This window comes from Camelus bactrianus, chromosome 5, assembly GCF_048773025.1.
Source record: "Camelus bactrianus isolate YW-2024 breed Bactrian camel chromosome 5, ASM4877302v1, whole genome shotgun sequence".
Lineage (NCBI taxonomy): Eukaryota > Metazoa > Chordata > Mammalia > Artiodactyla > Camelidae > Camelus > Camelus bactrianus.
Genome location: NC_133543.1, coordinates 78,067,304 through 78,082,955, shown reverse-complemented (window position 1 = coordinate 78,082,955; position 15,652 = coordinate 78,067,304). Strand labels below are relative to the sequence as shown.

General features: G+C 35.4%; 1 protein-coding gene across 1 annotated transcript in view; it reads right to left on the bottom strand.

Moving 5' to 3' along the window:
- Positions 1–15,652, bottom strand: part of C2CD6 (C2 calcium dependent domain containing 6) — a 78,564-nt gene that overhangs the window by 9,750 nt on the left and 53,162 nt on the right. The window contains exon 14 of the mRNA XM_010971846.3: positions 21–95. Within this exon, the coding sequence (XP_010970148.3) occupies positions 21–95 (75 nt within the window). The remainder of the gene's footprint in view (positions 1–20; positions 96–15,652) is intronic.

Below are 15,652 nucleotides of genomic sequence, written 5' to 3'. Positions count from 1 at the left end.
TAAGAAAATTCAGGACTCACCTGATATTTTGGTTTGAATTCTACATATTCTGGTCTGAAAGATGGTGAAATGTATTCTTTTGGTGAAAATACCACCTTGTAGAAAGAGAAATTTTAATTTTAGACTGCTTGTAATGAAAGGATATTTCCTAAGATAATTTTATTCATTCAATAGTTAATAAAGATATTAAATATTTTAAAAACTAAGTATTTTTCTCATAACTACTATAATTTGCCAATCATCAAAGAAATGTATATATGTAATCTTAGCTTCCTTGATACAATATTCACCCTATTGAATATGTAAAATCAAAATAATGCTCAGCAACTTCAAGCAGAAACAAAAGTAGAAAAGAATTGTTAGAACAAATGTAATCTAATTTTAAAAGGTTGTGAAACGCTTTAGATAATAAATGGTGTCTGGTATTATACTGAGATGGCATTTTCAGTAATTCTTCACCTGTAATCATTCAATGGGTACTTAATGCCTAAGGAAATATTTGGTGCTAAATCAAGGTGTGTAGGAAGAATTACAGAATCACAGAACCATTGAATTTTTAGAGATGGAAGACACTTTAGAGAAAATCAAATCCTACTCTTTGTTTTACACAAGAATCTGCAGTTGAAGTTACTGCCCTAAATTATCCAGATGATTACTAGCCTAAATCCTAGGCATCGTAAATTTTCATCTGGTGCTCCTACTACCGACACAAGACTGCAGTGGAGGAGACTGGTGCTTTGGAAGCATCATAATGTGCATCCACATTTCCAACTCATCTGAAGAAAATCTGACATCAACTTTTTGCAGAACACTTTTGGTACTATAAACCACTTTCCTATATATTATATCCTTTAGTCCGTAGAAGTTCTATTATATATCAAGTCAGTAAAAATAATGATTCAATGAATGACGCTTTCATAAGAAATATTTTTGGTTTAAGTGTTCATTAATATTAAGCAGTTAATAACATGACTTTATTCTTAAATCTTCAGCAGCTTTCCATGTTTTGTTATGCATTGTCCTCACATACTGACTATATTATTTCTGCAAGTATCTCAATATTCCCCACTATAGTTTCTCTCCTCCAGGTAAATGTGTCTAACTCTGAATTCTTGAAACACATCTCGTACTTTTCCACACTGGTTTTTTTTGCTCATTTTGTTTTTCTTTGCTTGAATTTCCTAAAATCTCCCTTTAAAAGTTTAAATTCTAACACTTGAAAATTCATTGGTTTAAATGAATTTAGTAGAAAATTAAAATTAAAAATAAATGAAATATGTATAACAAGGAAGTGGAAAAATAAATAGTAGAAAAAAATATACTCTCATTTTTGTGAAAAACACAAAACAAATAAAAACACCCCCCTAATATAGCCATGGAAAAATATATGAAAGGATACAAAATGCTAACATTGTTTTCTCAAAGGAAAGGAAAGAGGACACTGTTAACTTTTACTCTGTTTAATTCTGTATTATTGATTAGATGAACATAAAATACTTTTGTGAATAAAAAATCCAGAACAACTATATTAGAGGGAGATGCTCAGGATGCTAGGGAAAAAACAGTAAAACAAGCCAATACAGGAGATTCAAGATGGTAGGCTGAACATGTGGGTTTAGTTTCTCCTACCTCCCAAGGGTCCAGCAAATTAACAGGAAATAATACTTCAAAAAGACAAATATGATGACAAATTGTCATTATAATGGAGTAATCACAGTTCAGGCATATAAAAGCAGAGTCTGGCGGCCATTGAGGATCTGGTCTCAGACATGGCTCTGCACCACCCAAAATGTGAACTTTCTTTGTACTAGACCCAAGGACACCACCAGCCATATTCAGAACAACACTTGCCAGCTGCAAACTTATGGTCTTAAGGTCTCCTCTTGTTACTATGCAACCATATCAGACCCCAACCAATCCTTACTTTAACAAGCACCCTTACTTTTTGTCAATTCTAATCATAATTCTTGATAAACAACTCATGTAACTAGCTGTAACCTTGAAGTTTTTGCTTTTATAAGCCTCCCCCATCTTGCAGTCTCGCAGAATACAATTCAAGCACTTGAAACTGTGTCTTCCAGGCTGCAGTCCTAACGAACTCCAAATAAACAACTTTTTATTTCAATCAGGTCTCTGTTTCTAAAATTTTGGTTAACAAATCCCATGGCAATACTGGAAATCAGTAAGGTGAGGCACCAAGATCAAGAAAGCTGAGAAAATTCAGAAAATATGAAAGCAGATGAGACTGACTTTAAAAAAAAAAAAACCCATCAAGAAAAGCAGAGCTTTAAACAACAGAAATCAGGAAGACCTGAGAAGCAATAAATTCAAGGTCAGCATATACAAAGAAAATCAGATGATGCTGCAATCATCATAGTTATTAATTAAAAAGCTGCATTTGGAACAGCTGGATCACTTGGACCCTTCTTTATCACTGTTCTCTTTCTCAGTGCAAACAGAATACATTGCTGGCAGCATTGTCTTTCCCCAGTCACTCACCAAACACCAACAAAACACAACAAAATAAAATAAAAAACAACACCTGCTCTCTAAAGAAAATGTGTAATCTCCCTAGGTGGAGATCCTATATGGGTTCTGAGTCTTGGCAGAGAAGCTTGTTGGCACTCACATTTCCACATCAGATAACTGAAGGGGGATAAAAAGAAAGGAAGTTCTACCCAGGAGAGAAATACATTCATTCTTTGGAAATGTTTTAAGATCTCCAGCCATCCTGCCTGTCTTCTTCCATCCCCACACACCCTCAGGGAAGCCTGCCTGTCAAACAGAGCATACCTATACAACCAATGTATTCCTTTATTCACAAATATAAACTGAGCCAATAAAGCTCACCAGATATATGAGAAAAATCAGTACATGTAAGTGAAGGATCAATAAGAATAAACAGAACTAACCCCAGAGTAAACAAAGTTATTTCTGAGGAATGTGGGGGAAGGATGACCCTTGGAAAAGATTCTAAATAGTACCTTCAGAAATAATTCAAAAGGGTATTGATTTCCACTTAGGTGTATAATAGGCAGTTCAAATTTAATGTATGCATAATAGGACTCTAGATTACCACCCTACTCCACTCTACACTTAAAAAACCCACAAAACATTGGCTATTCTGTTTTCCCTCATTGTCAGTTAATGGTACCACCAGCTACTGTTAAGCCAGAAATCTGTGTCACTCTTTTCCTCCTCCTACTTTCCACATCTAACCCAGCATTAAGTCCTGTAGCTCCTGCCTTCAAAATATATCAAGTTTCCAAACACATCCTATCATCAACCCCTCCCTCTACGACTATAGCACAAGCCACCATCATCTCTCCCCAAATAACAGTCTCTTAACTAGTCGTCTTGCTCCTGGTGACTGATAGTTATTTTCCCAAAGTACATATTATCTCAAGAATCTTAATTTTTTTAGGGGCAGAAATGACCCTTACTCAAAAAGCTACATTTTCCAGCCTCCTTTAAAGACAGGAGTGGCTATATGACAAGGTTCTGGCCAACTGCATACAATTGGAAGTTGTTGGGAGAAGCTCCTGAGAGAGTATCTTAAAACAGGGGCAGAATTAAGGAAATAATCCCACTTACCATCACATTAAAAAGAATAAAATACCCAGTAATAAACTTACCTAGGGAGACAAAAGACCTGGACTCTGAAAACTATAAGATGCTGATGAAAGAAACTGAAGACAAAACAAACAGATGGAAAGATATACTATGTTCTTAGATTGGAAGAATCAATACTGTTAAAATGACCATACTCTCCAAGGCAACATACAGATTCAGTGCAATCCCTATCAAATACCAATAGCATTTTCCACAAAATGGGAACAAATAATTTTAAAATTTGTAAGGAAACACAAAAGACTCCAAATCTTGAGAAAGAAGAACAGAGGTAGAGGAATCAGGCCCTCCGATTAAGACTAGACTGCAAAGCTACAGTAATCAAAACAGAAAGGTACTGGTAAAAAAACAGACACATAGATCAATGAAACAGGGTAGAAAGCCTAGAAATAAACCCACACAATTGTGGCCAATTAATCTATGACAAAGAAGGCAAGATTATACAATGGAGAAAATAGTGTCTTCAATAGGTGGTGCTAGGAAAACTGGACAGCTACATGTAAAAGAATGAAATTAGAACATTCCCTAATACCACATACAAAAATAAACTCAAAATGGATTAAAGTTCTAAATGTAAGACCAAATATTCTAAAACTCCTAAAGGGAAAGACAGCCAGAACACTCTTGGACATAAATCACAGAAATATTTTTTTGGGTCAGTCTCTAGAGTAATAGAAATAAAAACAAAAATAAACAAGTGGGACCTAATTAAACTTAAAAGCTTTTGTACAGCAAAAGAAGTTATAAACAAAAAGAACAGACAAGCTACAGAATGGGAGAAAATACTTGCAAATGATGCTACTGACAGGGGCTTAATTTCCAGAATATTCAAACAGCTCATGCAACTTAATAACAACAACAACAAAAAAAACCCCTAAACAACTCAATCAAAAAATGGGCAGAAGACCTAAACAGACATTTCTCCAATGAAGACATACAGATGGCAAATAGGCACATGAAAAGAGGCTCAACATGGCTAATTATTAGAGAAATACAAATCAAAACTACAATGAGGTATCACCTCACATCAGTTAGAATGGTCATCATCAAAAAGTCTACAAATAGTAAATGCTGAATAGTGTGTGGGAAAAAAAGGAAACCTCCTACACTGTTGGTGGGAGTGTAAGTTGGTGTTCTCTATGGAGAACAGTATGGAGGTTCCTTAAAAAACTAAAAATAGAGTTACCATATGATCCAGTAATCCCACTCCTGGTCATAGATCTGGAAAAAACTCTAATTCAAAAAGATATGTGCACCCCAATGTTCATAGCAGCACTATTTACAATTGCTAAGATATGAAAGCAACCTAAATATTCATTGACAGATGAATGGATAAAGAAGATATGGTATATACATACAATGGAACACTACTCAGCCATATAAAGGAATGAAATAATGCCATTTGCAGCAACGTGGATGGATCTAGAGATTATCATACTAAGTTAAGTAAGTCAGACAGACAAAGAGAACTATCATGATATCACTTATATGTGGAATCTAAAAAAATGATAGAAATGAACTTATTTATAAAACAGAAATAGACTTATAGACATTGAAAACAAACTTATGGTAACCAAAGGGGAAAGGGGGAGAAGGGATAAATTAGGAGTTTCGGATTAACAGATACACACTACTGTATATAAAACAGATAAACAGCAAAGATCTACTGTATAACACAGGGAACTATATTCAATACCTTGTAATAACCTATAACAGAAAATATGTAATATGTATATGTATGTGTGTGTGTGTGTGTATATAACTGAATCACTTTGCTCTACACCTGAAACTAACACATTGTAAATCAACTATACATCAATTAAAAGACAAAACAAAATAGAACAGAGGCAGACTGAGCTGACAGGTACTTAATTGACCTTCATCCCTTTCCTTCTTCCTGTCTGGAACAGATTGTGATCTGAAGGTATAGAGTCCATTTTGTGTTACCCTGCAGTAACATGCACATACTGAAGATAGATTCCAGAAAGAAAGGAAACATGGGTCCATGATGACATCATGAAACCACTGCACTACTACTTAAGGCAGTGTTTCTAAGTTTTTGTTACTCATAGATAAACATAATCAGTTAAGACTGATCAAACAACTTCCACACATACTGACTCTATTCTTCCACAATGGAATCAAGCTACAAATCAGTAATAGAAGGAAACTGGAAAATCACAAATATACAGAAATTTAACACAGTAGCAACAAGGACACTCAGTGCCAAGAGCTTGGTTTCTAACTATCATTCTCCAGTAAAATAACTAGAACTACTTGTAGAAATGATTGATTCTAGGACTGGAGTAAGAAAAATACAAGATAAGCCTGGAACATCTTATATTACTAAAGAGTATGAAAGTGCTCACAAAACAAAAGGATGGGGGCATGTCAAAGGGACAAAGGACACACCAAAAGAGGTCCCACTAGCCAAAGCTGGAAAAATTTATAGACAAAATAAATAAAACCATATTGGATTATAACCCAAAATAGAAAATATGTAAGAGTTTATAGTCATAGAAATAAATGATATAAATAAATAGAGAAGAGACAAATCTTCACAGAAGAATTCCAAAAAATACATGTAGATTCTCCCCCATCCAAGAAGTGGAGCTTAATTCTCACCCGCCACCCACCACCACACACATATACACTTGAAAGTGGGCTACACTTATGGATTTGCTTCCAAAAATCAGAGTAGTGAGAGAAAAAACCAGTAACTTCACCATGGAGAAACCTGGCAACCACAACTTTAAACAGGTGGTGAAGGTGAATATCACTAGGGTCATCAAATAGAAATCATGAACCCCAGATGTGATGTGTTGAGGAGCATTTCATCATTGTGGTATTTTCCCCCAAATCTCATAACCCAAGTCAAATCATGAAGAAAAAAAAAACAAAATCACCAGACAAGCACATATTGGGGGACAGTATACAGGATACCTAGCCAGTGCTCATCAAGATTATTGAAGTAATGAAAAGAAACAAAAACAAGGACAATCAGAGAAACCGTCACAGACCAGAGGAGTCTGGGAAGATATGACAACTAACTGTAATGTGGTGCTCTGTATTAAAACCTGGAACAGAAATAGGACATTAGTAGGAAAAATGGTGAGACTCAAAGTCTGGAGTTTAGTTATCAGTAGTGTACTAATGCTGGTTTCTTAGTTTTGGCAAATGTCACATGGTAATGTAAGATGTTAACACTGGCGGATAACAAGTGTTGATGAGATTGTGGAGAAAAGAGAATGCTGATGCACTGTTGGTGGGAATGCAAACTGGTACAGCCTCTACGGAAAACACTGTGGGTTAAGGGGCAGTAGTTCTGAAATTCCCCAGAATAAAGACTTCTCTTAATATTTTTATATCAAGTTATGTGGTCATCCTTGTAGCCACAGAGGCAGAGTGTCAAGTTTGCCAACTACACCAAGGATTGGAGTTGAGGCAGGGATAATATCCTCAAGAAGGGATATTGACAGACAAAAATATGTTAACTATATGAACAGTTAATAAATAGTATTGAGACAATTGTCGATCCCTTTCAGTAAAAATGCCAAGTCTTACCTCATACAAAGAAAATAAAGTATAGATGGATTAAGTATTTAAATATAAAAAGTATATATAGAAAAACATCTAGGAAAATGCTGACATAATCTTGGAGAGGGGAAGGATGTTCTAAAGAAGATATAAACTAAAAGCCACAAAGGAAAAGGTGCCAGATTTAACCACAGAAACATTACAAATTTCTATAAGGACCCCAAAGAAGTTAAAAAATGTGGTAACAAGCAACATAGATGATAAAGCATTGTTATTCCAAATACATAAAGCATTCTCACACATAAAACACACAACCTAACTAGTAAATATAAGCAGAGATTATAAAGTCAAATAACAAATAAAAATGGATAATACATGAAATTGTTTACTCATTAATTCTCAGGAAAATACAAACTAAAATATCAATGAAATATTTTGTGCATCAAACTGGAAAAACAAAAATGACCAGGCTGTGGGATAATGGGTATTTTCCTACATGTTGGGTGCAAATGCAAATGCAAATTAGTAAATCTGGTTTAAAGGACAATCTGGCAGTATCTATCAGAATTAAATATGCTCATACACTTTGATCCAACAATTCTACTTCTCATATTTATCCTGTAATATATATGTCCTGGTGAATAAAGATTATACTTACCACTTAGAAAGTGACTATTATGTTCCAAGCCCTTTAAAATTATTTGGGATAGATTGACAGTATACTCATTTCGCAGATGAGAAAACTGAAACTCAGATGTAAATTGCCCAGTTATACAACCGGTTAGTGGAAGAATCTCATATGAACCTAGATATTTCTGCTTGGTAAAACCCAAGCTCTTTTTTACTATATTGTACTAGTTCTCTACAATCACCAAACACTGCCTTTCACTGGTAGGTGAAAGTAAATTCCCCATCCCCATTCCTTTCTTGCATCCTGACCTTTAAGGAAATGATTTAGCATCCTGTCATTGTCAGGGTTTAAATAGAAACTTACTAAGCTATATCTTGAACATCTTAATTTATGAAGGGGCTCTAAAAATGTGAAGGAACTATTGAAAGACTGTCACCTGAATCAGCTATGAGTTAAAAGAGATGTTAGTCCTTTCCAATTCAGATTAACACTCCAGAAGTTTGTCTCAAAATACTGCATTTCTTTAACACACTGTCTACCCTGGCTCATAAAAAAACTCTTCTTTTAACTTCAAACTTCAAAGTTTATTTTACCATAGAATTCTGAAGAGTTTGTGACTTGTTTATGAAGCAATTAGCTTAGACTTTCAGGAATTTGTTCTAGAACTCTGATGTATCTTCAATTTACAAGCCTGTTACCCCAGGTGACAGATTCTTTCAACCTTCTAATTCTGTTGACTACATGTAAACTATGATTTATGGGTTACCTACTGAATTTATCTTGTTCAACTTAGTTTAATCTGTCATGTACAGGTCCAACTAACACCCTTAAGAAAAATATTTAAGGTAAATCTTCTTCCTTTTTTAAAAAATTAGATTCTTCGTTTTGAAATAATTGTAGACTTCTGTTCAGTTGAAAGGAATAACATAGAGACCATCCACCTCCTATTCAGTTTCCTATTCAAGAGTAACACCTTGTGAAACTTTCGTAAAACATCACAACCAGGATATAGACATTATACAGTTAAGATGTAGAATATTTCCACAAGGATCCCTAATGGCCCTTTATAGTCACACCCATTTCTTTCCTGCTTTCACCTCCTACTTAATGCTTCGCAACTACTAATCTGTTCTTCATTTTTATAATTTTGTAATTTCAAGAATGTTATATAAATGAAGTCATACAGTAATGTAGGACATTTTGGGATTGGGTTTTTTTTAACTCAGCATAATTCTCAGGAAATCCATCCAGGCTGTTGTATGTATCAGTGTTCCTTTGTATTTACTGTTAAGTATTATTCCATGCACAGTTTATTTAGCCATTCTCCAGTTAAAGAATATTTGAGTTGTTTCCATTTTTTTACTATTATAGTAAGGCTGCTATAAATATCTGTGTTCAGGGTTTTTTTGTGATCATAAGACTTACTTTGCCTGGGATAAATGCCCAAGAGTGTACCTGTTGGGTTATATGGCAGTTGCATATTTGGTATTTTGAAAAACTGCCAAACTGTTTTCAGGAGTGGTTATAAAATTTTACATTTCCATCAGCAATTTCTCCACATTTCATCAGTACTGAATTTTATTACTGTTTTTTTATTTTAGATATAAAACTTAGGTCAAGGTTTGGTTTTGTTTGCCCATCACGTCCAGTTGCTCCAGCACTACTTGAAAAAGCTATCATCCTCCATTAAATTGCTTTTGCATCATTGTCAAAAATCAGTTGGGTGTATTTTTGTGGGTCTATTTCTGTGATGTCTCTTCTGTTGTCTTGATCTGTGTGCCTCTCTCTCCTCTAATACCATACGCTATCTTGATTCTTGATTACTATAGTTACATAGTAGGCCTTCATATAGTAAAATGATTTCTCCTACTTTCTTCTTTTTAAATGTGATTTTAGCTATTCTAGGACTTGTGTCTTTCTATATACATTTTAGAATAATCTTGTCTATGTTTACAAAGAGCTGGAATTTAGATAGAAATTGCATTAAATCTATAGGTCAATCTGAGGAGAGTGGACATCTTTACTATGTTGAGTTTCCCCATTCATGAACATGGTATGTCTATTTATTTAGATCTTTGATTTCTTCCATCAACATTTTATAATTTTATCATCTGGATCCTTTATTTTGTTAGATTTATTATTTATTTGATTTTCTTTGGAATTACTGTAAATGTTATATTTAAAGTTTTTGCTTCCACATGTTAGTACATAGAAATTCTGCTGATTTTTCCATTTTGAATTTTTATCCTTCAATCTGCAGAACTCACTTATTAGTACTACTGATTTGTTTTGTTTTTTGTAGACTCCTTGGTATTTTACATAATTCTTTCATCTGAAAATAGAGACAGTTTATTCCATCTTTCCCTTTCCAATCTGTGTGACTTTTATTTCCTTTTCTTGCTCTATTACAATGGCGAAAACTTGAAGTACTATATTGAAAAAGAATAGTAAGAGCATACATCTTTGCCTTGTTCCTGATCTTGGAAGGAAAGCATTCAGTCTTTCACCATTAAAATAATGTAGTCTCAAGGTTTTTGTAGATGCTCTTTATTATGTTGAGGAAGCGACCCTCTAACACTAGTTTGCTGAGTTTTATATCATGATTGGGTGTTGATTTTGTGAAAAACTTTTTTGATATGTCAATTGATACAATCACATGATTTTTTTTCCTTTAGTCTGCTGATACGGTGCATTACATGGATTGATTTTCAAATGTTGAAACTAACTTGCATATCTGAAATAAATAACAAAGTTTGTCATGGTATATTATTCTTTTTATACAGTATAGTATTGGTGTGCTAATATTTTGTTGAGGATTTATGCATCTAAGTTAATGAGAGATATTAGTCTGTAGTGGGGTTTTTTGTACTTTTTTCCCCAGGATTTGGTCCATTTCTTCTAAATTGTCAAATTTATGAGCATAAAATTTTTTCATTATTCCTTTATTATCTTTTTATTGATTGTAATATATGTAGGGGTACACTAGGTTTCATTCCTGATTTTGATGATTTCTGTCTTCTTTCTTTTTACCTTTGTCAGTCTTGTTAGAGGTTTATCAATTTTATTGATTAAGAACCAGCTTTCTTCCTTGATTTTCTCTATTTTTTATTAGCTTTCCATTTCATTGATTTCTGTTCTTTATTATTTCCTTCCTTCCTTCTTGCTTTGGGTTTATTTTGCTCTTATTTTTCTAAGCTCTTGAGGTGGCAGCTTGGATTACTGATTTGAAAGTTTTCCTCTTCCAGTGTATGCATTTAGAGCTATACATTTCTCTCAGGGATGTTTTAACTGTGTCTTATCAATTTTGATATGTTGTATGTTCACTTTCATTCTGTTCTATTTTTCTTTATTTCATTTGAGATTTCCTCTTTTACCCGTGGATTATTTAGAACTGTGTTGTTTAATTCCCAAGTGTTTGGTTATTTTCCTGTTGTCTATTGTTGATTTCTAGTTTGATTCCATGTTATGTAAGCAAGATAAAGATGGCCTCTGTATATTGCCCTCTTGTTCACAGCAGGCTGAGACCTATTAGCTCAAAAGCCTGCCAGCACTTGACTAAAATTTGAACATACTCAATTATCTTAAATACAACCCAACTAAGCAGATTTTTAGCTCTTTAGTGCCTGCCTTCTTTTCATACTCAAGAAATTGTGCCCAGCATATACTAGTCATAGGTAAAATAAACCCCAGGGGTATAAAGACACTAAGACTCTGCTGCACTTTGGAGTTCTCTGACCCAGAGGCTCCCTGACAGGCTGCTGAGTGAAATCACCTAAACATGTAACCCCCTCTCAGATACCCCTCTCCTCTAGGAAATTCCTTGTCCTTCTCTCCTTCTGAGTAGTAGCCTCTGTGCTGTAGCCCCTAGATGGTCTCATGCTGTGACTTGCCCCCACATGCAAACCTGTCAAGATGTCACTCAAATAAAGCTTACATGTACTATTGCCACCTCATGGTTACATATTTTTCCTTGATCAGCCCCCAAATCTCTTGAATCTCTTTTTTCCATTATGGTCAGAGGGCACCACTATATATGGTTTTAACTCTTTTAAATGTGTTGAACTTGGTTTTATGGTGCAGGATGTGGTCTAGGTGAATGTTCAACGTGTACTTGAAAACATGTACTCTGCTTTGTTGGATAGAATGTCAGTTAGATCCTGTTGGTTAATTGTGTTGTCAAGGTGTTCAATATTCTTGCTGATTTTCTGACTAGTAGTTCTATATATTACTGAGAGTAGGGTGTTGACATTCCCAACTATAATTGTGAATTTCATTCCTCTTTCAGCTGTATCACATTTTGCCTTGTGTATTTTCACGCTTTTTTACTTTAGGATTATTACGTCTTCCTGGTGGATTGATACTTTTATTATTATATAACGCCCCTACTTGGCTCTAGTAATTTTCTTTGCACTGAAGTCTATGTACTCTATCTGATATTAATACAGCTATTGCTGAATTTAATGATTACATTTTGCATGACATATCTTTTCCCATTCTTTTGCTTTTAATTTACATATGTTATTGTATTTGATGTTAATTTCTTGTAGGCAGCATATTGTTGGATAATGTTTTTTATTCACACTGCCAACTCTGTCTTCCAAATGGTGTATTTTGACCATTCACCATTTACTTAATGGTGTATTTACATCATTTACCATTTACTAAATTTCCACATCGGTTACTATTGACATATTGGGCTTAAGTCTGCCATTCTGTTATTATTTTCTGTTTGTTTCCTCTATTTCTCATTCCTTTGTTTTTCTTGACTTACCTTCCTGTGAGTTACTTGAATATTTTTTAGGATTCCACATTGATTTACTTACAGTTTTGGAGTATATTGTTTTTTACAGTTTTATTAGTGGTTGTGCCAGGTATTATAATATATTCAGTTAACTTACTATACTCTACTAGTACTGATATTTTACCTCTTCAAGTATAGCAATTTAATTCCAAGTAGGCCCTTTCACTCTCCCTACTTAAAAAAAATAACTGTCTTGAGTATTTCCTCTACTTAACATTGCACATCACAGCAGTAATCTGTGATGTTGTAATCTTTGTTTCAATCATCACATATTATTTAAAAATTCATGAAAAGTAAAATAGTCTATAATATTTGCCCATCTGATATTTCTTTCTTTCTGTAGTTCCAAACCTTCTTCTGTTAATGGTTTTCTTTCTTTTTAGAGACCTTCCTTTAGCCATTCATTAAGAGTATGTTTGCACCAACAAATTCTCTTCGTTTTCATTTGCCTGAGAATGCCTTTATTTCCTCTTCACTCCTGAAGGATATTTTTGCTGGGTGTAGAATTCACAGTTGCCAGTTCATTTCTTTTAGTACTTGAAAAAATGTTGTGCCACATCCTCTGGTTTTCACGATTTTAAGTGAGAAAATCACTGTTACTCAAGTAGGTATTCCCCTATAGGAAATGCAGTGTTTCTCCTGGATGCTTTCAAGATATTTTTTTCTTTAGTTTTTAGAAGTGTAAAAACGTTGTGCCTTGGTATAGATTTCTTTGGGTTTATCCTCTTTGGACTTTGCTCAGCTTCTTTAATCTATAAATTTATGTCTTCCACAAAAGTTGGGATGTTTTCAGCTATTATTTCTTCAAATAATTTCTCCTTCTCCTCCTCCCCTTCCACTTCTTTTTCCTCCTCCTCCTCCTTCTTCTTTTCTTTCTCCCTCTTCCCATTCTCCCTCCCATCTCCACTTCTTCTGGGATTCTAATAATATGAATATTAACTCTTCTGTTATTATTCCACAGGTCCCAGAAATAATGTGGTTTTTTTTTTTCAGCCTGTTTTCTTTCTGTTGTTCAGGTTGGGTAAATTCTATTGATTTCTATTGATAATTCCTCAAGTTCACTGCTTCTGTCCTCAGTCATCTCCACACCACTACTGAGCCCAATCAATGAGATTTTAATTTTGGTTATTATCTTTTTCAGTTCTATAATTTCCATTTGGTCTTTTTTATAACTTGTATTTCTCTGCTGATAATTTTTATTTTTTCATTTGTTTCAGGAGAATTTATGATTGCTTGATGAGGCATTTTTATGGTGGTTGTTTAAAGTCCTTAGATATTTTCAAATCTATTCCTCTTGGTATTGGCTTCTGTTCATTACCTTTTCTCATTGATGTTGTGGATTTCCTGGTTCTTGGTATGACAAGTGATTTTCAATCATATCCTGGACTCTTTGGATCTTACAAGACTCTGGATCTTTCAAAATATTTTTTAGCTGGCAGTCACCCTGTTGAGGTGCTGCGTGGGGGCCAGCCAGGTGGCTCTGCACGTTCAGCTTCCCACCAGGCTCCCCTGACACCGCCCTAGCAAACATGGGGCAATGACTCACACTACCTTGTTGCAGACAAGTAGGATGGACATTGAGCCCCTCCCTCTACCCTGCTGGCATCTTTCCAGGGAAGTGGGGCAGCCACTTGCACCACCTCTTGCTTCCACGTGTGGGTGTAAGGCCATTTCTCCACTAGGCCCCTTGACAACAGGCAGTACAAAGGGAGAAGCGAAGTGCCATGTAGCCTGCCTCTCACCACCTAGTTTTTACTCACTGACGTCAGGTGAGGGTGGAGGCTCAGTTCCCCACTGGATCCTGCTGACACAGTGAGGAGGATGAAGCCTAGTGATGACTAGGACCATACAGCACAGCCTCGTTAAATCTTATTGCCTCTAAGTGCAGATAGGGGCACAGCTGGCTACTGGACCCTGATGGGAGAATCAGAGCATTGCCTGCTTTCACCAGGCAGGGAATGAAAGATAAGCTCCCAGCCTAGCCACACCAACACTGTCCAAGCAGGGGGACTGGTACCATGTGTGGAAAGAGAAGGCATGTGGTTCTTGCATTGGTGTTTGGCTCAAGTAGGGCAGGTATTGCCAAAAGAATTTTCTGCTGTTAGCCCACCCTTTTCTCGGTCCCTTGGCTAGTGGGTAAAGGCTTTCCTTGGAACTCTTTTGTCTATTGGCAGCTTCTAGTTGGAGGCTTCTGCAACACCCTTTTCAGAGTATAGGGGATCCAAAAAAGGAAACTTAAGAGAACTCACCACCATGTCCTCCTCAACTCCTGAGATCCCCAGGCAGTCTACCTTCTTCTTTCCATATTTCAGACTTCTATGCCTGTTTGTTGTGTTATATGTACATTTTTTAGTTGTAAGGGAGAAGACCTGGGAGTAATGGGGCTATTCCATCTTGGCAGAACTGAAGTCTATTCATTTTAATGTAAAACTTCTAAAAATTTGTAGGTTTCTTTAGCATTGCTGTTTAATTTCTCTACACTCTTATAGTAACAATTTTGTACTTTGAACAACAGCAGTACTAGAGTAACAACTTGTAAAGATAAGTTGGGATGTCCTTACCTTAGGAATTAGGAGATCTCATCTTGATTCCTACCTAGTTGGTATATATGAAGGCTATCCTTTCTCCTGCTGTGTTAGCCATTGTGCTTCTCCCTAATGCCGTGATAAATCTTTTTCCTTATCCTCCATTTACCCTTTCTTTTCTTCTTCTGCATACATTTTAAAGTGGTGAACTTTTGTATACCAATTATATAAATTGTATGCATGTGTATGTGTCTGTATGTGTTTCTAACAAAGAAATATACCTATCATTTGCAGGGTTTTCATTGAGTTGAACACCCCTCTCCCCACCTAGGCTTTGACTGTCCCCAGTCTAGACCTTGAGGAGTTATAACATGCAGTTCCCCACATGCACTGGTGGACTTTGACGTTGGCTGCAGGTGATCTTATAGGAAGTGAGGAGTGCAGTATCCCTGAGAATAGGAAAACATATTTAGGGTATACTTGTGAGCATTTGCCTAACACTACCGACACCTTGAGGGGGAAGTTACA